The following is a 25777-nucleotide window of genomic DNA, read 5'->3' as shown; positions in this document are numbered from 1 at the left end:
GATAATTAGTACCACCTCAAAAAAAACACATAAAATCTGGGAATCTTTAAAACGACAACTAAATAGTTCAGCTCCTCTATCCTGCATATACGCTGCTATCTGCTATAGGAGCCCCGCGAAGAGGCGACGCGACGGACGGCGCGGCGATACGTTGCGCTCCGACTTGCTTAATAAAAAAATCGCTGATACCAAACGATACATATTAGGAAAAAAGTAATATTACCAAAAACTTTTGTAATGTTTTGGCTTCATTTGCTTCGCTGGATGTACATAAAAAAAGTTAAAAATAAAAAAGTTTCTCGATTGGTGAAAATTGTTAGTAGTGGGAACTATCGAATGAATTCTATCGAAACATTCGATAGTTGCAATTCATTCGAATAATTCGATAGCTAGTAAAAAACATTCGTTGAAAACTATTCGAATAAAAATTATCGAATAGATGCGTCATCTGCCTTGAAATATCGTATTCTAGTAATTCGGCAGCAAAAACCATTCATTTATTAAATTCATTCATTTATGAAATTCATTTATTCGTCAGGATCGATTATAATAAAATATTAACTGGATTTTAGTTGTCGCCCGACGACGTAGGTTTCTTTCCGAGAAACCCGACAGCGGTCGGTGGCAATGCTATGAAAGAAGCCGGCATCTTTGATTTTTGCGGAGTCATATAAAGATAAGGGACACATTATTTTTTTATATGAGGTGCTAGTATTTACCACAGAAAATACATTATGAAGGGCGCTGTTGCCATATATTGGAATTAGTTGATATTAGCAAAGAATATTATTGTTTGGCTTTAGTTAGTTAGGGATAGTATGTCTATATATTTTGCATTTTTTTATTAATATTCTGTTGTTACACTGCAATAATACTTGTTATTTTTGATGTAGGAAAATGATTTTTAATATTTTTAAGCAAAGACTGGTTTATATTAAAATAATAATTTGTTATACCTATTAACAACAAAATTTAAAATAATTTAATATAAACATTTTTTTACATAGTAGCAAAATATAAACAACAAATTAGATGTCAAAATTATTTATATTAGATCCTATTTAAAAATAATATAGTCTTTAAATTTTTTGGCAACATTGGTTTATTAAATAATAATAATTACAGAACTAATTTTGTTATATTAACAACAAACTTTTTAAAATCATGAAATATAAACATTTATTAATTTTCTAAGCATGCAGTGTAATGGAAGGAAAATATAAATAAAAAATTAGAAATCAAAATTATTTATATTAGGTACTTTATACTACTATTTAAAAATAATATTTACTTTTACTGGCATTTACTTTAAAAAATAAATGAAATATTTCTTCGCAAAAAACTACATGTAAGAGAATTAGCATAAACAAAATACAAACATCGTTAACTTCTTTTTTTAAATTGGCACGTGTAAAACTTTCAATTTAATTTTCACACCCATAGTTTGAGTTCGATAACCATTTACTTAACCACATTACTTAAATATGATTATTAAGTTCAACTAATTCATATTATTAAAACATCTAAAATACAAATATGTATTTTTTAAAATTAATTCTAAGTTCATCTCATCTCTCTTAAAAATTGCTACTTCTCAAAAATTTCCCATTAAAAAATAGACCATATATACCATATAAAATAAAATAATTGAAAGATCGGGCTACGGAAAATCATACAAATTTTTGAAAAAATTTTGACACCTGCACACGCACACAATCGTCAATTAAAAAAAAAACTACTATTTTAGTATTTTTAAATATTTTAATAAACGCAAAAATAGCACAGTATTTATAAGGTGAAGTTATAAAAATTTGGAAGAACTAATAATGCACTGACGTACACAAAAATCAAAAAAAAAACGAATACTAAATTTCATTTATCAAAAGCATTCGATAGTTGTGGCTCAACGATAACCATTTAGTTGCACGGCGAGGTTGTCACATATGCTTTAGTATACAAATGAATGAATGATTTTATTCGAATAAAACCATTCGATAGTTGAAATCATTCATTCAGTAACCATTCGATAGTCTAATTCATTCGATAGTTCCCATCGCTAAAAATTGTAATACATAAAATTATTTTTTTTTTGGTTTTTCTGATGTTTAAAACAATAAAAAAGCGAATTGCGTATAAACCACGTATACTGATAAAAGCGCTATGGTTTTTACTTTAATTTAAAAAAAAGAACGGCCCGATAGCACTTTTATTTCCCGAAATATGACACAGGAGACGTTGAGAAACATGATTCACAAATAAATGTTTTTTTTTTCAGTTTTTTGAAGATAAAAAATGCCTCGACCACGAAAAAATGTCGTAAAACTCGATTTCATATACCCTGTGATATTCTTGACAAAACTTACCATGTTAGACCTGGTTCTACGCCAACAAAAAAAAAAACGGCATGATAGGGCTTCGAAATCGCTGCCACTACAGTTTTTCTAAACACAGCACAAACGTGGTAGCTACTGTTTCATATCAATACCAATAGGTTACTTCATTTAAATACCGTATGATCGAAAAAAAACGGCGTCCAGTTGGCTTGGAAATGACGATCGATGACATTTCCCATTTAATTTTACATATAAAATGACAGCGATCTTCGTTAGCATAGCCATCGTTGACGCCGTTTTTATTCGATCATACGGTATATAAACTTAAAAATAAAATATATGAATTTTTGTTCTAGGCTCAAAGAGATTATTTAGATTCCCATATTCCTGAATTCAAGAGAATATTGCTATCGGTGTGATCAAAAAAACTATCGAGATTACTGTTTACTGTATTAAACAAAAATATTTTTTTCTAATTTATATTCCACCTGTTAACTTTTTACGTGATTGTATAAAAAAGTCGCTTTTAAAAAAACTGCTGTGATATTTATGTAGATACGGTGTAGAGCATCGTTGTTGGAAACAGAAAATGTTGAAAACACATATGTAGATACCAAATTTGAACAATTCTGAACAAGCCGATCTTAAATAATTTAGGAAAAATAGATATCTAAAATTAAATATAATACTATAATATTTTTTTACGTAGCAGTGTAGATAGGACAACAAATTACATTTGTGGACAACAAATTACATTTAACATAAATTTAAATTGGAATGCCTGTCATAATATATAATTGTTTTGGATCGCGACCGTTGTACGTGATCTGGCGTTGCTAAGAACAACCGCAAACAAAAACAAATAATTTTCTCTTGTCAAAGTCGGAACCTTGAAAAATTATAAAATCTTTCAAAATTTTAACCGGCCTCATTGAAAAAATACCGGAAAGTGTTTAAAGCGTCCATTCACAAAGTAACTATTGCTATCTTGTGAGAGTTTAATTTAAATTTTATTTTCTAAAACCCATGGTAATTGTGAAAAAGTGGCATTAAAAACTTAGAAATGCTGTGTTGTGTACTGTGAACTGTAAAAACCACCGCGGATCGTGGCATAACGTCGGTTTCCAATGTTTCATAGGTATTTCATACGTGTCCTTATATAAAATAAAGTTTGTTGTATGCAACACACGGTATTTTATCTATAAAATTAAAAGAAAATAATAATACATTTGAATAAATAAATATTTGGCGACATAATTCCGGAAAAAGCCGAACCGCTCCGAAATTATCAAAAGCTTTGGGTCGCGACCGTTCCAAGAATAGCGCCAAATAGTGTTTACATTGTCCTTATGGGCACTTTCCAATCTAAACTTGTTTCATTTATCTATATTAAGGTATGTTGGCATTTGCCTTGTTTTGCATTGTTACCTGTTTACTTTTTATTCAAGAATAGATGCAGTTTTTCTGAAATTAATTAAAATTGGCCTGCCCAAAACTGCATATACATATGTATTCTGACCTTATATATAAACATTTATAACTTTGCTGTAAAATGAATTGCTGCCAATATTTGGACAGTTTAAAATTAGCATGGGATTTCCTGTTTCCAAAAACGATGCATCACCCGTTATAAACCTTGGTGTAAAAATTTTATAAAATATCAAATAATGTAAAAGAAATGAAAAGTAGTGTATTGTTTCATAAAATAAGTGTGATCTTAAATAATTGTAAGATATTAGATATTATTTTAATTTAATTTATATTTTTATAATTTTATTGTTGATGTATAGTAAAACTTTTAAAATAAGTTAGAAACAATACTGTAAATCAGGGTTGGCATGATTTAAATCAAGTGATTTTTTTTATTTTAATCATTAAGTGATTTAAATAAAACAAAGAACTTTTTTAAAACTTTATAATATATCGAAAAATAACTATAAAAAATTAAAATAAAAATCTGTCCTGGAAAACTATAAAAACTATTTCTATAACAGATAACAGATTTATTATAATATTATCCTATATCTATTCATCAAATAAAATGTTAGATTGGCTATTGTAACGTTTAAATACTTTTAATAAATCGAAAAATAATTGTAAATGTTATAAAACTATTTTATATAAAAAATGGTTTGTACAACACATACATATACTTATTTCAAATAACTTTTTTTAATATTTTTGAAGTAATTTCGTGTGAATCCATTAGACCTCGAAACGGCAGAGAATTATTTTTAAACGCCCTCCGTGCCGTTCTTCACAGTCGAGGAGCTTGTCTCCGGCTGAGGAACCCGTGAGGTGGAGGCTGGAGGATCTGTCTCCATTTTCTCCACCTCTTTAACTTGATCTTTCCTTAGACTTGATACTGGTGTTGTCCCGTATCTATAATAGAGGATATGTCCCTCTTTCTCTATTGCCTCCTTGGATTTGAGGTCAATTGCTATTGTGAGGACCGATTTGAGGATTGAGGTCAATTCCTATTGTGAGTTCTTCTGATGTAAAACTATATCATAAAATAATTACATAATTATATTATGTAATTTTTTGAATCAAGATACCTTCTGCCTTCTCTAATTTATCTTCTAGTTCTTTCCAAATTTCTACTGACATTTCGGTCTGTAGTAAGTACTCTACATTTTGACATTAGATAATACTAATTTCATTCTTGGCTTAGGACTATTTTTGAACAATAGTGTATTGTTTTATTTGGAGTAAAAATTATACTTTTTTTGACTAGGCTGTACGTTTGACGAACCAACATAAAGCTAGTCCGACATTACAGGTAGGCACAAAAAGTACATTTTTGCTCTAAATAGCACATAAGTACTATTTTTTTAAACGTTACAAATAATTTTTTAATCAATTTCAAACATTGCAAATAAAAACTAATACCTGGCAGTTTAGTATCAGTTTTGTACTTTTATGTGCTTAGGCGTAAAAGTGCTTAACTTTTATGCCTATGAGTTAAAATGACAAAATTTAATACTTTTGTGACGTTTGAAAAAATATCCTTGGTGACTCATGTGAAAAAAAAATGACGCGCCGTAGAATTGTTAATGTTATCAATATCGGGCGAGTTACGAAGATTTAGCCATTTAGGATAGGACTTTAATTGGAAATAAGTCTTAAAATTATTTGGAAATCCCAATTAGGTAAATAATATTTTCTATGAAAATTAAAAAAAATCTGTTTTTTTATTTTTTTGCCAACCCTGCTGTAAGTTGTTGATTATTGATTTATACGAAAAGTGATAATGAAAAACATTTCAGATTATACAGGGTGGTCCGAAGTGTATTCCGGAAACTTTCGCCGCATATTCTGCAGATAAAAATAAGGAAAAACTTCGTATAAATGTATGTCCTAAAATGCTTACTTTCGGAGATACAGGATGTAAAAGTTTCATTTTTATTTTGATTTTTTGCAAATAATTTCTGAATAAAATTAACGTCAATATTTGGATGAAAATTGGTGTCTGGGAGTTTTTTGACATAAGAAATTAGATTTTGTTGTGTTAATATGACTCGTACTTATAAAGGGTGCCACCTACATTTTTTTAACTGGTTTGTGAATAATAACATTTTGTCCGTACCTGTATAAAACTACTAGGTAAAAAAATATACATTTACGACGTTTTTTATGTAAAAAAAGCTCTCTAGGTAAAAATCGCTAGGAGTAATGATTCTCAAGATATTTGGAATCGAAATTATCAATACCTGTCGTCATATAAATTATTAAACATGTTGACAAATAATTGTTAGACTGAAATCATAAATTTGAAATGTTTTTGTTCAAAAAATTCAACAGAAACTGTTTTATCAGTATTCTTTCGAAGAAAAATTTATGATTAATTTAAAAAAATAAAAAAAGTTAAAAAAAGAACTTTTTACTTATTTTTATCCGCAGAATATGCTGCCGAAGTTTCCGGAAGACTCTTCGAACCACCCTGTATAACAATTAGGTACCGTATGATCGAAAAAAACGGCGTCCAGTTGCCCGGGAAATGACGATCGTTGACATATCCCATATAAATTTAGAAACAGGGTGGCGCACCTCATTCGCCTCGGTTGATTATACGAAAACGGAAAGATGTAGAAACAAAATATTTTATGGGTATATGTGGGAAGACAATGTGCACAATTTAAAATTATTTTGAAATATACAGGGTGTTTCAGAACTAAGATCAATACCAAAGTTATATTTTTTCTTATGGAACACCCGGTATTTTATTTCATTTTTGGATTCTTGGGCCCAAAAAGAGGCATTTATTATAAGGGTTAAATATGTTTAACATCTTTAGTTTTTGAGATATTTAAAGATATTTAAATTTGCATGCTACAATAGAACAGACTATTAACACCCTGTACATTACTTTTCAGAATTAATTCTAATGCTGAGTTTAAAGGTAGAGAAATAAACTTTACTGAAAAATGGTATTGGTTCCTTAAATTTATACAGGGCTATCAAAAGTTGCTGATCTATTTTAAGGATATATTTTGTATAAAAACTTCGTTCAACACCCTGTATTTTTTGAATAAATCGTAGCAGATTCAAATGCTCTTGCAAACTACATTAGGGTTTCTCATACCTATCTAGCTCATATTTTGAATAAAAAGCGATTTTTAAATAAAATCGCAATCCAGATGGCTGGTGTCGCCATGGCAATTTTCTAGTGACAGTTAGTAACTATTTTCAAAGTCGACATTAGTTTATGGACATTATTATTTATAACAGTTTACTTAAATTTACCTACAATAATTTAATAAGTAAGTATTCATTATTTTTGATTAGCTTCTTGGCCTCAAGGGCTCTTATACTCAAAGATATCCAAGGAATCTTCCTGATAAGCGTTTCTTTGAAAAACTTTTTGTCCTATTGCCTATTGCGCAGATCGCAGAGCTGGTAGTGTGGTATATAAAAAAACCTATTAGGCAGAAACCTGTGGTTGGAAGTGAATAAAATAAATTTGCCGTAATTGGCTATTTTATAGAAAATCCATATATCTACAAGTCATCTTAAAGTAATTCATAAACTACTTCTTCGTTTTTCTTGATAGAATAATGTACACATATTTAATACATATTATTTATTAAACTATTGTAGGTAAATTAAATAAAAATAAACTGATACAAATTTAAATAAGTCCATAAACTAATTTCGATTTTGAAAATAGCTACTAACTGCCACTAGAAACTTGCCATGACAACACTAGCCACCTTGATTACAATTTTATTGAAAAATCGCTTTTTATTCAAAATCTGAGCCAGATAGGTATAGGAAACCCTAATATAGTTTGAAAGAGCATTTAAATTTGCTTCGACTTATTTAAAAAAATACATGTGTTGCATTTGAAATAACGAAGTTTTTATGTAAAATAAATAATTAAAATAGACCAGCAATTTTTGATACCCCTGTATACATTTAAGGAAGGAATAACATTTTTCTGTAAAGTCTATTTCTCTACCTTTAAACTCAGCATAAGAACTAATTCTGAATAGTAATGGATGTCTAAATAGTACAGGATGTTAATAATCTATTCTATTGTAGCATGCAAATTTAAATATCTTTAAATATCTCAAAAACCAAAGATTTTAAACATATTTAACCCTTATAATAAGTACCTTTTTTTGGGCCCAAGGATCCAAATATGAAATAAAATACCGGGTGTTCCATAAGAAAAAATATAACTTTGGTATGGATCTTAGTTCTGAAACACCCTGAACATTTCAAAATAATTTTAAATTGTGCCCACATTACCTCCCCACATATACCCATAAAATATTTTGATTCTACATCTTTCCGTTTTCGTCTAATCAACCGAGGCGAATGAGGTGCGCCACCCTGTATAAAATGACAGCGATCTTAATTTCATAGCCATCGCTGACGCCGTTTTTTTTTTCGATCATACGGTAGAAATTATTACATTCCAACTTGACTAGAAACTTTGGTTACAATATATTTGTTAAAAGATTGCCAACTTTGGTAAGCTTTTGTTAAATACATTTTATGAAATGTAAATAATCATTGTGACATAAACATACTTTATACCAGGCGTATTAAATTATTATTAGGTATTTATAAAGAAAATTCTATTTTTAAGATAAATTAAAAAATCTGTAAAATCATCCATATTAAAAAGGATTACAAAACGTTTTAATAAAATAATGTTTGTACTTTGCAGTTTCATTTCTTTTTAGCAGGTGCGATAATTATTCATAACCCCTTATAATACGTAGTCCTTTGTCAATTATTCTATATAATGATAAGAGTTAAGTTGAAGTTTAGATGAAAACGATAAATCGAAGGAAACAATAGCTCATTCGCTATGTAGTAGGCGTACGAGTATATTTTGCATCATTATTCTACAAGGTATTATCCTTTTCTTATATTTGTGTAACTGTTTTAATGTCACGTAGAATATTATACAGGGTCCGGTAATAGTGCGTCGGGCTATAATAATAAAGGAATTTTATTTAAGTGCAGACCTAAAGTATGTATTAGAATATATTTCAACTTCTACAGCGCATTTTAATTGTAGAAACTAAAAATGTAATAATATACAGGGTGTTCCATTTAAAAAAATACAACTTTGATATTTTTAATTTAAAATGTCCATTTTTTGTATTTACAGAAAACTATTTTATATTTTAAAAAGTTTAGCATACAATTTTGAACACCCTGTATGGTTTAAAATTACGATATTTATCGCAACGGGAAGTTCAGACCAACTATAGTAAATACCTAGTATAGTTTTGATTTCACGACATTTTTTGTATTTTTAATATCGAAAAATGACAAGGTTCGCGAATTGATAGCAATGTGCGAAGTGACACTTTTTTTCATTTCCCTACGTTACCATGACACGGTGCGCGAAGTAATGCGCGAAATGCCTATTTCGCACACTGCGTGTAAATTATATGGGATTTTGGAATTTTGATTTTTGTTAAATGAAGAATGTTAATTATTTATTTCGAAATATTCAAGAATAAACAAATAACAAATATCAAACTTAACACTAATGCATATTCTAGTTAATATTTACAATATTAACATTAATAGTACAACCAGTACACGAACCAATATTTAATCCCAAACTAGATAGTTCTGATTTTGCTTGAGATATGGGGGTTTTGGAACTTGAGACACTATCCAATTTTGATGTAGAGGTACTTGATCCCGGTATTTGACACTCTAAAATTTTATTTCATATTTGAATTTTATTGTTGATATTGAATTTTTATTGAAATTTGAATCCTCGACGTATCCCTCGGCCACTGTCGAAGTTTTTTTTTATAATAATCATAATTTTAGGGATATCTCGATTTTAATGTTTGTAGAAAAAATGTTGTTTGCAACTCGTGCGCGAACTATATTGGTGATCTCGACTAATTTTTCAACTCGGCTACGCCTCGTTAAGAAATTCAAGTATCGATCACTAAAGTACTCACTTCGCCCACTAGATACAAAAATAACTATTTTCATTTATTTATTAATACCTCTGAAATTATTTAAACATAGTTTAAATATTTAAGATTATGTAAAGTGATCAGAAAAGAAGACAAAAATGCAATAATATACAGGGTGTTCCGTTTTATAAAAAAACATCCCGATACACTTGCACTTTTTTGAGCCACCCTGTAGACTGTAGAAGTTAAAATATTTTCCTGAGATACATCCTAGTACATATGTACTTTAGGTTTGCACTTAAACACATTTTGTAAGTTTTTTTATTATAGAAGCTTCAGCTAATAAAATGTAAAATATTTCATATTTGTAATCGAATATCAGACTTGACCAACCATCAAAAATGTCTCGAAAAAGGCATATTAAAAATTACTTAAATATGTTAACTATATTTTAACTATTTCTAAGCGAGCACTTTGACAATGAAATGAAATTGGTGAATCCATTGCCTAATACAAAATTGAGGTCTATGATGGTAAAACTGGTTTTTTTGCCACTTTTGTTATACAACTCAAGTATTTTTCTTCTCTAGTCTAAGAAGCTTAGTCAATGCGTTATCAACAATCTGGGTGCTTAAAGATTTTTTGTATATCAGTGATAAAATTACTTTTATGCGTGTGTATGTACATAGGTGTTAGTAGTTCCCTATTGTAATATTAATTGCATTTGGTGATAATCTGTGGTAAAACAGTGAACAGAAAGTTTAACTTATTTGCAGACAAATTAGAAAGTTGATAATGGCAGAAGAGAAGAATGGTTCGACAGCGTCAATTAGCTGTTTTAGTTCCACGTAAGTCAAAAAATTAAAATATATTAAGTTGTTATTATTTATCATAATTTTTTATAAGCATTAAAAATTTAAACTATTTTTTGTTAATATACAGCGTGCTACAAATTCGAGGTACGAGTATTGGTCTCTTGGTAACCTTATAGATACGAACATGGTTAAATTGGGGCAAAGTTGCGCTTTGGGATGTTCACCAATATACCATCATAAAAGTTTTAAAAATTTGAAGGTTTTGCTGAGTTTTTTGCAAAAACGGATCTTTTGAAAATCAATTTTATTTTTTCCTGTCGTTACTTTTTAGAAAATTAAAAAACTAATTGCACATTCTCATAACCACTTTATTAGGGCTATCTGATAGAATTTTTATAATTTCAAATTAGCTGACAATTTGTGAGATACAGAGGCTAACTTAATTTTTTTACGGACGTGCTTTTTTATCACAATATGCCACACTTATTTTTTTTTGTTTGTAAAATTTGGACACAATTTATTTAAACTAATTTCAAGTCCGGCTCTGTTTTTTTTAATATTTAATATATTCATCGTTACAATATTGATAAGCTTTCAAACTTAACAATAACATGGGCTGAATAGGGAAAATTGAATGCAATGAAATAATAAAAAATAATATAAATATAATGTAATATAAACAATAAAATAATTTCTCCGGAAGATGGATTGGAAATGGTAGAGCAGTATAATGGCCAGCGAGGTTTCTGGACCTGTCGCATTACTTGACGTCATTTGTAAAAGTGAAATCAACACATCTCAGCATTTACAATAAGGAGTACAAAATTTATTCGGAAGTATAAGAAGAAGATCTGTTCAAAGAGCTATAAATAAAATTGAACGAAAAATAAATTTGTGCAATAGGGAGTGGTGGTAACCCTTTAGAATATTTAGACTATTTGTAGAGCATTAGAAACTAGTTTGTAGAAGTTAATTTATTCATAATAACTACGACTAATATTATGCAACGTATTAGATCGCACACTAAGATTTCAAATTCGATAAAAAAAGTTAAAAGTAATATGTTTAAATTGCTGATCTGGATATTATTTATTTGAATCTTTCAATTGGCTCAATTTTCCTTATTCAATGTTAATTAGCGCTGATCAATATTGTTGCGATGAATATAATCAGATTAAATAATTTAAAAGCCAGAGTCGGACTTGAAATTATTTTAAATAATAATTAAATAATTTTGTTGATGTTAAGGTACCCAAAACAAACAAAAAGTATAAAGTATATATCATTGTACTCAGAAGAACAAGTTCTTTCAAAACCAGAAATAAAAAGTGCAGGTCCGTATTTAAAAAAATTAAGTTAGTCTCTGTATCTCACAAATTATCAACTAATTTGAAACTCTAAAAATACTATCAGATATCCCTAATAAAGTGGCTATGAGAATATCCAATTATTTTTTTAATTTTCTAAAAACAGGAAAAAATAAAAATGATTTTCAAAAAAATCCGTTTTTTCCAAAAAACACAGCAATCCTGGAAATCTTTAAACTTAGTATGCCATTAAGGAACACCCTGTATTTCTTTCTTCAGGACAACATTGGTGCATGATGACCACAAAGTAATCAGTGCCAAAATCTCTGAATTACGTATTGAAGAAGTATATGACCCATATCAAAACAGAGACTTACAACATCCAAACGGGTAAACGTCTAATATGATATATACAGGATGTTACATAATTTAGAGCACTTAATTTTGTCCATTTTATCTGATTTTAAAAATGGCTGACACAATGACATGTGGCCTTTTTTAATAGATTAATAATTATGGAGAACCGGTGATAGGATTTTTTTTTAAATTTGGATTTTTACATAAAGATACCTGCTCCATTTGTCTAAAATATGATCAGCGTTACAGTGCTGCTAGATCATTTGAAAAGTGTCTCTCAAAAAGTACTAGTTGCACTAGTTTTAGTATTTTTTTGGTTGATAACGGTCAGTGATATTTTTGACCGAAACTTTGTGCAAGCAAAAATAAATAGACAATGGAGGTCCGAAATTCTTTGGTTAAGCTATCTCTTGTATTCGTCATTAATTTTGATTGTCAATTTTCTATTTTTACTATTGAATTTTTGGATGGTACTTATATTTGTACTTGAGTTTGCTATTCTAACTATTTAACTTCTACTGGACTGTGTACAGTACTTAAGTAAAATAAATGATGTATTACTTGATAAAAGTAAATATCCTGTTACACACGTGCATACAATTTTTAAAATTAGGTTCCTAGTAACAAAACTATTGTGATTACATTTAATTGATATAAATTATATTAGAGTAGTAGAATAATATTTTGATGAATTCGAATCGAAATTATCAATACCTGTCATTATTCAGAGAAATTAAACATGTTGACTAAATAGTTATTAGACTGAAATCATAAATTTGAAATGTTTTTGTACCAAAAATTCAAAAGGAACTGTTATGATCATTTCTTCGAAGTAAAATTTATAATAAATTTAAAAAAAAAGTTCTCAAATTTATCTCTTTAGTCAAATAACTATGTAGCTCGTACAAATTTTTACCAAGAGATATTTTTTACGTAGAAAATCATGGAAATGTATATTTCTTCATTCAGTAGTTTTATACAGGTACGGACGAAAAGTTATTACTCCTCAAAACAGTTAAAATACATGTAGGTTATTGCGCCCCTGACAAATAGGAGTCATATTGACATCAAAATCAAATTTCTCATGTCAGACACTAATTTTCATCCAAATATTGACCAATTCAGAATTATTTGGAATCAGAAATTATTTGGAAAAAATCGAAATAAAAATGAAACTTCCACACCCTGTATCTCCGAAACTAATCATTTTAGGACATACATTTATAGGAACTTTTTTACTTATTTTTATCTGCAGAATATGCTGCCGGATTTTCCGGAATACATTTTGGACCACTCTGTATAACGGTCAGTCATCCATCTAACCGAAATATTGTATAAGTCAAAATAAACAAAGACTATCGAAGTCCGTTTAGTTTCAATAGTGAGTCATTGTCCACAAACAAATTCAAAGAAATCTTTTACCTATATTAAGTAACATCCTGTATTTTATTTAGTTTGCTATTCTAAAATACTTATTTAAACATGTTTTTATTTAGTTTTTTAGGTGCTTTCATGCACATAGTAAAAACTTCATTGGGAACTGGAATTTTGGCTATTCCAAGAGCATTCAAGAATGCAGGGTTGTTAGTAGGACTCTTTGGTACTTTGCTTGTGGGAATCATATGCACTCATGCCATACACATTTTGGTATGTAGTAAGATTCATATCACGTAATAGAGCCAGTTATAGAAATGATTGTTGTAGGTTAAGGCATCGCAAAAAGTTTGCTCAAAAACGAAAACGCCCAGTCTTGGTTTTGCAGATACAGCTGAGGGAGTTTTTAAATTGGGTCCGCCAGCCTTACATAAGTGGTCACGGTTTGCCAAGTAAGTATGTATATAGTCTTAATAGTCTTTCTACCTATTAAAATTAATAAGGCATCATCATTTTGATTTATTTTTATTTGTATTTTTTATTTTTATTTGTATTTTTTATTTTTATTTGTATTTTTTATTTTTATTTGTATTTTTTATTTTTATTTGTATTTTTATATATATTTTCGTAAGGTGCTCGGTGGCGTAGAGGTACAGTCTATTTATACGCAACGCTTTTCACACGAATAAATAAATCATTTGGAAATGTTTCTCATAAGTTAAATGTTGGTTAAATCATTGGCATTAGCGTAACTACAGGGGTGTCCATGGGTGTCGGACACCCCCTCCAGGTACTGCTGCGGCCCCCCTCAGAGAAATCTTGAATTATGTCTCTTGGCTACGTATTAATTTTTATTTGCTTGTGATGAAGTAAAAATGACGTTTTCTAGTTTTGTTTAGTTAATATTATTTTGTTGTGTTCAAAAAATGTGTTAGTTTTTATATTTTTTTAAATTTGTAGGTATTTAAGTAATCTACAGGAACACGGTTTGATAACCAAGTCTATGAAATTTATTGATAGAGAAATTCATGTAAGCGTTTAATTCAAAAAATGTGTTTTTTAAAATGATTCATTTTTTTAAAACAAAAGCCCTAGGCCCGGCTGGGCTCAAACCCAGGAGAGCCTAGGGCTAGGGGAGGGAGGGACTCCAGGATGAATTGCAAGTTACGCTAATGATCATTGGTTGCCATTGCTATAGAGAACTTATATTTTTGCTATACAAGATATTTGCGAAATAAACTACAGTATATCTCCGGATTGTCTTTACAAGAGGAAAACTTTTTTTATTATAGATATTGTGAGAAAAATGCTTCCTTCATAAAAAAATTGCATGGTTTAAAATGGTCATTCCCGTATACTTTTTCAAATTTTCATACTGTTTTAGGGAAAATTGAGAAAAATATGAAAATATGGTTGAATTTTTTCCTAAAAATCAAAAGGCGTTTGTATATAGTCATATCGATTCAATTTAATTTTTTGATAGATGGTTATTATTAATTTTGATTAACGTCATATTCTTTGCTGTTATTAAAATACCACATTTTCGGATAACTATCAAAACCCTTTCCGTAACATTAAATTAAATAAATTGTATGCTTCTTTAACATTTTAAAGCACCAAAAAATATGACGTTAATTAAAATTCTATAAATAATAACCAATCAAAGAATGAAAACGAAGTTATATTTCCATAAAAACGCCTTTTGATTTTTAGGAATTTTTAGGAAAAAATTCAACTATATTTCAAGTTTTTTTTTAATTTTCTCTAAAACGGTATAGAAATTTAGAAAAGTATAAAGGGTATTAACAATTATAGAACAAGCAAATTTTTTTTATGCATTTTTCTCAAAATGTCAGTTATAAACAATGTTTTCTCTTGTAAAGACAATCGGTATAACATTATGTTTCAGGTACTTCGTAGAGGGGGGATTATTTTGCATCCATTATTTGGCCGATGCTGTGTATTTAGTAATCATATCAGTATCATTAACAAAGGTATGTCTGTTAATATTATAATGTACATCTTATTGCATTCTCCGTTTTGTTGAATGTCAGTAGCAGTACTAATATCGTTTTTTTTTAAGTTGAGTGCGTCTCAAAAGTGCCTCACCCCTATAACTTTTTAATTTTTTCAAATAAAAAAACGAGATTTGGTATGTTAGTATATGACATAAATTAGGATTGATTCAGGTTTTTGGCCACTTCCTGTTTCACTGGAAATGACTACAACTTTTGATTTTTAAATGGCACCCTCGGAATTTTTTTACTTTATTCGATAGAAAACGACATTCTGAATAGAATAACATATTATATGTCAACTTTTGACATTCTCGGTAAATAAAAAATTGCATTTCGAATTTCAATCTAGAGTGCCGTGACTATATTAAAAAAACTAATTTTTAGTCAAGGAGCCTCGGAAAAATAGATTTGACCCTCTAATGTTTTTAGTGTCTTGTTCTGGCCAGTTAAAAGATGTAAAAATCATATTTTTAATCATATCTCAATTTTTTCAAATGGAACGACGCACGGTAGCTCATTAGCATATTTGGAAAAAGCATTTTTTACGAATAATTTGATACCACAAACTTCGTATTTCGAGTCAAATTTTCCTTACAAACCGCAAGTTATAATTTCAAATAAACCATAATGCGAAAATGTCAAAGTTGATATATGATAGGTCATTCTATCCAGAGTGTTATTTTCTATCGAATAAAGTAAAAAATACTTGAGTGCCACTTAAAAATCAAAAGTTGTAATACTATCTTTTCTATTTTATTTGAATATCACTAATTTTTAAATTTTCCCTTAGTTTTTTAAGGTGTACTACCCGTCTACAGAAACATGGGACGAATACATTTTCAAGTTGATTCTATTTGTACCGTTGCTGATATGCGGCCAAGTAAGGCAACTGAAACATCTAGTCCCTTTTTCCTTTATAGCAAATCTCATGCTCATTGTAACATTTGGTATAACCGCTTACTATATGTTCTCTGGGATCAGTGAAATCAGTATTAAAGATAGATCTTTAGCAGCGGGTATTTCTGGTAAGTTAATAATATACTATAATTAATAATTTAATTAGTGACCTATATACATATATACAGGGACCGGCAATAGTGCGTCGGGCATCTGTAGCCCTAGAATAAAAAACTTGAGAATTTTGTTTAAGTACAAACCTAAAGTATGTACCAGGATGTATTTCAGGAAAATATGTAAACTTCTATAGGGTGGCTCAAAAAGTGTCAGTGGACCTGGATAATTTTTTTAAATGGAACACCCTGTATATTATTGCATTTTGGGCTTCCTTTCAGATCACTTTACATAACCCTAAGATATGAATAAATATATTTCGATAGTTTCAGAGATATTAAAAAATAAATCAAAAATATATATTTTTCAGCCCTTCTTAAAAAAAATATTAAAAATACAGGAACTGTTCTGAAATCAAAAATATATTAGGTATTTACTTTAGATTGTCTGTTCTTACTTTGCTATAAATATGGTAATCGTAAATCATACAGGATGTTCAATATGGATGTTTGAATGGAACACCCTGTATATTATTTTTTTATTAGATCGAAAGTTAAAAAATGAACATTTTTTGTATTTAGAGTATTTCAAAATTTTTAACGGTTTCGCAGATACAGGCAGTATTATTTCATATGGCGCTGTCAATGGTAAAATACGAGAGAAAAATCATTGGGTGGCTTTGATAAAAATTTACTGTGGAAAATGCCATATGAAATATAAAACCGCAAATATCTGCGAAACCGTTAAAATTTTTGAATATAATCAAAAAAGGTTCATTTTTTAATTCTCCATCTATTGAAAAATAATATACAGGGTGTTCCATTTAAAAAAATGAAGAAAAAATTATTTTATATTTTAGAAAGTTTATGTAGAATTTTGAACATCCTGGTATACGATTTTCATATTTATAACAAAAGTAAGTACAGACCATCTAGTAAATACCTAAAACAATCTTGATTTCAGGGCAGTTCTTGTATCTTTTAATTTGTAAGAAGGCTGAAAAAAGAATATTTTTGATTTATTTTAAATATCTCTGACAACTATCGAAATTTTATTTATTCATATTTTTAGGTTATGTAAAATGATCTGAAAAAAGCTAAAACGCAATAATATACAGGGGGTTTGAGCCACCCTATAGAGTTAAAATATTTTTCTGAAATACATCCTGGCTACATTTGAGGATTTGCACTCAACAAAATTCTCAAGAGTTTATTCTAGGGCTGCAAATGCCCGATCCACTCTGCCGGACCCTTTACAGTAATCGCAAAACAATTTCCGATGCACGTGATCAACTTTGAGTGACAGGCGATGCAGACAGCGCTGCCAGATTCTTGATGGATTATGAGGTGAATCTTAATTTGAAATTGACAAACAATATATTTTTTTAAAGAGTTTTACCTTTTATTTTTAATTTAATAATTAATATTTTAGAAATTAATTGATTTATTTGTTTATAGCTTATTTTACTTATAATACATATTGGAAAACTAAGCACTATTAAGCATTCTGGGTATAGCGCAGACTAATATCCTGGACGCATTAGATAATATTCTAAAAAACTAGTCCATTATGAAGATTATTCTAAGCGTTATTATGGGTTATCTATTTATTTATTGATGTACATCTTACAACGCCATAAGTGGTAATAACAAGTAAGAGGGTGCATTGTAAGTGCACAAACTATAATCACAAAATTTAATAAAAACTTTCGTAGAAATAACTTGGAAAGTGGTGTACTGTGCTTATCAATCAAACTTACTTCTCTGACTGCAGTCAAAGGGTAATAAAGGACCTTTATTGTCACGTTCTCGTTCAAAATAGTTTATCAGGGAAGCTACAAGCTCTTTGCTTCGACTTTTAAATGCTTCGGCATATTTTTCAACCACAATTTCAAGAAATGCAAATCACAAAAACTTTAAAATTTAGTTTTTAAAAGAACTGTTGGTGCTTTAAAGTACAATTTTAAAAAAAAGATTATGAAAATAGGCAAAAAAAAAGCGAGAATTACTCACTAAGATTCAACAACAAGACGATATTACACAAAACAATGACTGACAGTAGGATAATTGTTAAATAACGGACCCTACAACCAAGTTGAAATGAGTAAAAATCAGCTGTGGTATTTAATTGACGGCAGCATGAGAATCCGTGAGAGGGGGAAACGATATTCTTTCAATGTTTTTCCTAAAAATAAACGACAACCTTGCTGAAAATGGCGCAATATGACCAATATAGCGATAATAAAATTCAGTTTAAACTAATTTTCCAGCTTTCGAAATCTCAATAAAATATCTGTTACAATCATTTGCTCCAAAGTCAAATGAAGAGCTGCTCAGTATCTTATAATATACAACAAATTTAAACATTTTTGCCAAAATTTCATTTAGTCAGGTTTATAGACTTTAGTGTCAATGTCTATATGATTGATGACGTGCATCGGAAAATGTTTTGCGATTACAATAGAAACCTTTTCATCATCATTAGCAGCTTATTCAACCATTCCCAATTATGGTCTAGCCTCCCTCACATATTTAGATACTCTCTTTGTAGTGGGCCAATAATTTCCTAATATCATGGTCCCATCTCAGGTTTGGTCTTCTTCTAGGTCTCTTATTAATTCCTCGTGGGTACCATGCTGTATTTTTGTGGTTCATCTGTTGTTCATTCTTCTTGCCAGCTGTCCTGCCCATTGCCATTTGAGGGATTTGACTCTGTGGATGACATTTGTTACCTGGGTCTTTTGTCGTATCCACTCTATTCTTTTACAGTCTTCTTTGGTTATTCAGAGCATATTTTGTTCCATTGAGCGTTGTGCGACCTGCAGTTTCCTTAGCTAGATCTTGATATGGTACCATTTAACTTAAACTAAACTGCCCGTGAAATTAAATACCACAGCAATTTTTTTACTCATATTCAACGAGTTGTAATTTTGAAAAAAATGGATCGATTTTGTTGATTTAAAAAAATTAACTAAGAATTATTAAGTATTCTGGGTATAGCTAAGACTAATATCTCGGGACGTATTGGGATAATATTCTGAACTTAACAGCCCATAAGGTTAAAAAAATAATTTTACTTTTTCGCTGGTCGTATTTTTAAGAGATCCTGTATTAAACTGCGTTAGTTAAATCATTTTTTTTTTAATTTCACATTGTAAGTGTAGCGAATATCCTACAATTTTAAAGCTAATTTCAGTTTTGTTAGCATATCTCTTAAGAAAGGTAGAAAAAATACAAGTTAGAGTAAAAATTGATTATCTTTTATTCCAGATGAGTTATCGTAAAAATTCCAAATACGTCCCGAGATATTAGTCTTAGCATACCCAGAATACTTATAATTTAGTTAATTTTTTTGGCAAAACAACTTAACACATAATTACATTTTTTTTTCACACCCTGTATATCATAGAAAACTAAATCTCAAAATCTTTAAAATATAGAAAAATCTACGAAAAACGATCTTACAACTCGTTGAAAATGAGTAAAAAAATCGCTGTGGTATTTAATTTGACGGGCAGTACGAGGAATCCGTGAGAGGGGAAACGATATTCTCTCAATGTTTTTCGTAAAAAATAGACGACGCGTCCCATCAATAAAAATTCAACAATTTGCAAGTAGCCAATAAAATGAGTGGGCGGAGCGATTTGCGGTGACGCACTTGTCAAATCGACGTATAAAATATATTGCTGTTTATTTAAATGTTTTTTGTCCGCATTCCTTTCATAGACACAGAACCAGCAGATGTACTGTACCTACTAAGGGCTGGCAAAGATTAGTCTTGGGTCGAGATTTCCGTATATATGAAGAGTACAATGGGTTTATAATGTACTGAACTGAAAAGAGAAGACAGTAAACACGTTGCCAAACGTATGAAATAAACCGAGAAACTGTGCACATCGCTAAGAGACGTGGAAGGACGTGGAAGGGGATATAGCAGATTAGTCGCAGTTGACCGGTCGACCCAATCAATATCTTTGTTCGGGTTCTTGTTATTACCGATTCTGAACCGTCCCAGAACTCTGCAGCGCATGAGCAAATGAAATAATGTTTTCATATTTCTTTCTGCGCATACGCATCACAGTTCTAGGACGGTTCAGAATCGGTAATAACAAGAACCCGAACAAAGCTTATACCTCTGTCAGTACTTAAAGTTCTAGGGAGAGTTTTAATTACGTCTCGTGATACTTGATTTGTTTATTTATTAACGAGTCGTTGTAATTTTTCCTATAGCTTAAATTTTTTTAAAAGCAAGCTAGAAACACTTGCATTTTTGGTAAAAATAAGTGGAACTGAGTGGGTGTTTGATAGTAGTCGCGCTATTAGAACTCTGAATTCAAAAATCGATATCTCAAAATCTATTAGAAATAATAGATTGTAGTTTGTTCAAGGACTTTGTTAATATTTCTGCTGTATTTTCTTTGTAGACAGTATGTGAAAATCTTTATCAATAAAAAAATTACACGATTGCTGAAAATTGCTATGCTCTAAAAGTAAATGGATGCATTGTTTACAAATATCCGATCTTGAAAATAAAAAAAAAGTCAATATCTAAAGTGGTTCTTGATTTATTAAAAAGTTGAGTTTTTAAATTATCGCGATTACTGACGTTTTCTCGTTATAAAAAAAATGACACCCTAACGATATCCTTATAATTCCATTTCAGATGCTCAGAAACATGTATAATGATTTTATCTAGTTATCTCTTGAAAAAAAAGTCTTTTAAAAATAAGCGGTTTGCGATCGCGATTTTACTTTACTTGATAGAGAAAGGCGTATCGGCAACGCCGCAACAGCACACAGTCGCACGTCGCGTCAGTCGGTCGCATTTCTCTCACTCCGACTTAATAAGATCCCTATGCGATTTACTTCCACACATGTAAATGCCGATCCAAAAATAACAATTGCCAGCACGGTATAAACCGCAAATATTTACCACACTTTTTACCACTTTATTTTGGATCAAAATTAAATCCTTATATATGATATAAATAAATATTATTACCTTTATTAATAAATTAAATGCATGATCAAAAACCATGTTGGTACAAATCTGAGACAATTTATATAAAAAATTATTCATTGTTTTATCTACGTCATGTCAGTGAGTTAAAAAGTTTTTAACTCACACATTTTCATTACCGCACTCCTTGTTTAGATGACTACCAAAGAGATGTAAAACATTTATTTTGCACTAAATTGGAAAAATATGTTATGAGTACCTTTTCATTTCCATAGTTGGTGTACTTTTTTTTCGGTGCACCATAGAGTATGTATATTCATACTTCTGTTTCGATCTTGCTGGAAGCAATCCAGAAATGGCTCTGAATGCCTCTTCTTCAATGTCAGAGGGAATACTTTCCGAATCGCTCATTTTTTAAACTAGCCACATCAATATTATTTACTGTCATATTGACATTGCCATGCATGGTGTTATTTGAACAAAGGTGGTATTAAGGTAATTGATTTTTAGGATAGATATATAGTTAAGTACAATAATTTTTAAAATGCATTGTGTGTTTTTATAGTTAGACGTAGATAAAATATTGTACAATACACGCGAGTTAACTCCATTATGATACTTGTGTGGTTACACAACTCGTGCTACGCACTCGTGCAACTTTCACACGCGTATCTTAATGATGCTTTTATTATGTTATATTACCTGACTTTAATTATATTTTATTTATTTATTGATAGGAATACCTTCGTTCTTCAGTACGGTACTTTTTTCCATGGAAGGAATTGGAACGATTATGCCAGTGGAAAATTCGATGGTAAAACCGAAATTTTTGGGTTGCCATGGAGTACTGAACTCTGCAATGATGGTTATCATAAGTCTGTACGCTTCGATAGGATTTTTTGGATATTACAAATTTGGCGAAGGGACGGAGGCTACAATCACAAAAAATTTACCTGACGACATGTAAGTCATTAGATTTTAGAGTCTATTACGCTGTACTTTCGGGTCGCTCTCAAGGGTCGGTTAAAGCGGGTGTGTGGCCCGTAGGAGATATATATTATATTTCAGAAATCCGCCTAAGGCTTAGCCCAATCCTGTCGTGTTAAGCCACACCCAAAATCCAAACACACGTGCTTTGAGTAAGGCTTGATTAAGGTTTGCAGAGCTTCAGCATTTGCCATAAAATAGCGAGCAATTTGTTACAAAACCATATAAATTATATATTACTGTAATCACAAAACGTCAATCTATTTCTTTCTACGTCAATCTATTGTAACGGAAATTTAAATTATGTCTTTATTTTCGAGAAAATTTAGTCCAAACATAAGGAATATTTTGTTGACGTTTGACCATCAAAATCTTAAAAATAAAGAAGTTGTTTAAAAATGTACTACATGGTATAATAATAATGTACTATATGGTATAATCCTTTATCTTTAATTTCCTTCTTCATTTGTGTAAAAATACCTGGCCAGTTTTGCATAAAACGTTAAATGCCAAACGCTTATTTTGCTACTTTTTCGGACTAGTGAAATGGACTCTTAAAGCATATCGCGCATTTATGCGAAGCGCGGCGAATTTTTGTTGGGCCCGCTAGCTTATGCACGGTTTTTCGTACGCGGTTGGTATTTAAAGTTTAAAGTGGTTTTGAGCTGACCCTTTCAATTTTAGTATTATCTCTATGACGGTTTGACATAAAGTTGTATTAAAACTTCATTATGTCCAGAGAGGTTTTCTTATTTTATGTACAATAACTAAAGAAAAAGAAATGCGTGAGAACAAAAAGAGAAAATCTTGGATTCATAACATTAATATAAAAAGAAATGCGTGCGGAGAATACACCTTCATTCAGATTTGAGAAAGACCAAAGCTGGAAGACGAAAGAAAATTTTTCAAGTATTATAGAATGACCTACCAAAAATTTGCCGAACTTCTTTCTTTATCAAGACCAACTATAGAGTGTCAAAAATCTAGATTTCGCTGCCCAATTGGCGTTAACAAAAAACTTTCAGTTTGTCTCAAGCAAGTTTTTAATAATGTCTAAATAAAACTAATAGAGAATAATTTATATTATTGTATGTAATGCATCTTTTCTTAAATGGGTAGATTTTTTCGTTATTCTAAATTAAGTAGTCCGTACATTGGTAGAAAATATTTTATTTTATTTATGATCTAAAAATAACAATAATAGCTTATTTTCTTCACAGATATTGTCTGATCTCAATTGGTTGTGATAATTTGGGTTCCCAACATCATATAACTCTTTGTAGCTCTATATAATCAAAATGAATGTTTCATCATCCATGATCTCAATAATTAAATTACAAGAAACAAATTCAAACAAAATAAACCGGTTCTTGACTAAACACAACCGAAATGCCAATTAGTAATACATTAATCGTGGAATCATTAATCCGAAGACACCGAAAATAATTCCGAAAATGAGAGAAACAAAGAAAGTTTCACTAGGGTATGCGAAGCGCGCCGAAGAGAATTTCTTCGCTTTGGATTCTAGAGGTTGTCGCCCACTAGACCGCGGCGCGGCGCGACGCTGGGAAGAGAATTTTTTCCGGCTGCGAAGAGACTGCGCCCACTATAGCGCGCTTTTGAAACGCGGCAACGCTATTTAGTTATAGTCGAAGTGTTTTTTACTTACTGTAGTTTAGTTTTTAAAGCAATAAGTTCAAGTACAGACGAAAGCGTATTTTTTGTGCTCTTCTAACAGAGGAAGAGGAAGAGGGGGTGAGGAAAAGTTGGACTCATACGATTAACAAAAAAAGAAAGAAGTTTGGAGAATTTGACCATCTTTTTCCAGATTTAATAAAAGACAAGATCATTTTTTTCAGTATTACAAAATATAAAGGAAACATTTTATTTTGTGTTTAGTCAAGAACCGGTATATTTTGTTTGAATTTGTTGTACTTTAATTATTGAGATCATTGATGATGAAACATTCATTTTGATTATACAGAGCTACAAAGAGTTATATGATGTTGGGGACCCAAATTATCACAGCCAATTGAGATGAGACAATATTTGTGAAGAAAATAAGCTATTATTGCTATTTTTAGAACATAAATAAAATAAAATATTTTCTACCTATGTATACGGACTACTTAATTTAGAATAACGAAAAGATTTACCCATTTAAGAAAAGATGCATTACATAAAATAATATAAATTATTCTCTATTAGTTTTATTTAGACATTATTAAAAACTTGCTTGAGACAAACTAAAAGTCTTTTGTTAACGCCAATTGGGCAGCGAAATCTAGATTTTTTACACTCTATAATTGGTCTTAACAAAGAAAGAAGTTCAGCAAATTTTTCGTGGGTCATTCTATGCCTTCCAGCTTTCGTCTTCCTCAAATCTGAATGAAGGTGTATTCTCCGTAAGCATTTCTTTTTATGTTATGAATCCAAGATTTTCTCTTTTTGTTCTCACGCATTTCTTTTTCTTTAGTTATTGTACATAAATTAAGAAAATCTCCCTCTGAACTGCTTCTGGAACTTGAGGACATAATGAAGTTTTAATACACCTTTATATCAAACCGTCACAGAGATAATACTAAAATTGAAAGGGTCAGTTCAATACCACTTTAAACTTTAAATACCAACCGCGTACGCAAAACCGTGCATAAGCTAGCGGACCTAGCAAACATTCGCCGCGCTGCCGCTGCGCCGCGCCGGGCTTCCCATAAGTGCGCGATATGCTTAAGAGTTTTAGACTAAAATTAGCATGAACTAACTTAGCCTTTATTTCATGTTTTCTGTGGAGACGGTCCCTCGACGTGACGGTGATAGTACGTTATAGTTTATTTCGTTATAGTGAGAATCGGGGGCGCCTTATCGGTTTTAGTGTATAAAACAAAATATTTTCACACTAAATTGCAAATAAGTTAACAAATTTTAGAAAATATATATACACTCACCGGCACAAAAAACGGATACCTTAAAATTTTGATGTAATTTAAAGTTTAATATAATACAGGGTGGTCCGAACTGTATTCCGGAAACTTTGGTGGTATATTCTGCAGATAAAAAAAAGTAAAAAAAACTTCGTATAAATGTATGTCCTAAATTGCTTAGTTTCGGACATACAGGGTGTAAAAGTTTCAATTTTATTTCGATTTTTTCTAAATAATTGTTGAAGTAACGCCAGTATTTGAATGAAAATTTATATATGGGGGTTTTTTGATA

General features: G+C 30.3%; 1 protein-coding gene across 1 annotated transcript; it reads left to right on the top strand.

The window, feature by feature from the left end:
* The first annotated feature begins 8604 nt into the window (after nt 1–8604).
* On the top strand, nt 8605–22550 carry LOC115875652 (proton-coupled amino acid transporter-like protein CG1139). Its single transcript, XM_030891172.1, has 8 exons — nt 8605–8699; nt 10513–10584; nt 12138–12248; nt 13712–13862; nt 13920–14041; nt 15499–15583; nt 16398–16632; nt 22315–22550. The coding sequence occupies exons 2-8, from the start codon at nt 10532–10534 to the stop codon at nt 22542–22544; spliced, it is 987 nt and encodes a 328-aa protein (XP_030747032.1). The 5' UTR covers nt 8605–8699; nt 10513–10531; the 3' UTR covers nt 22545–22550.
* The last annotated feature ends 3227 nt before the right edge of the window (nt 22551–25777 follow it).

The sequence above is a fragment of the Sitophilus oryzae genome, unplaced genomic scaffold, assembly GCF_002938485.1.
Source record: "Sitophilus oryzae breed Bouriz unplaced genomic scaffold, Soryzae_2.0 scaffold_1393_pilon_pilon, whole genome shotgun sequence".
NCBI classification, from domain to species: Eukaryota; Metazoa; Arthropoda; class Insecta; order Coleoptera; family Curculionidae; genus Sitophilus; species Sitophilus oryzae.
Note: the sequence above shows the minus strand (reverse complement) of the source record. Positions and strands in the feature narration are given on the sequence as shown.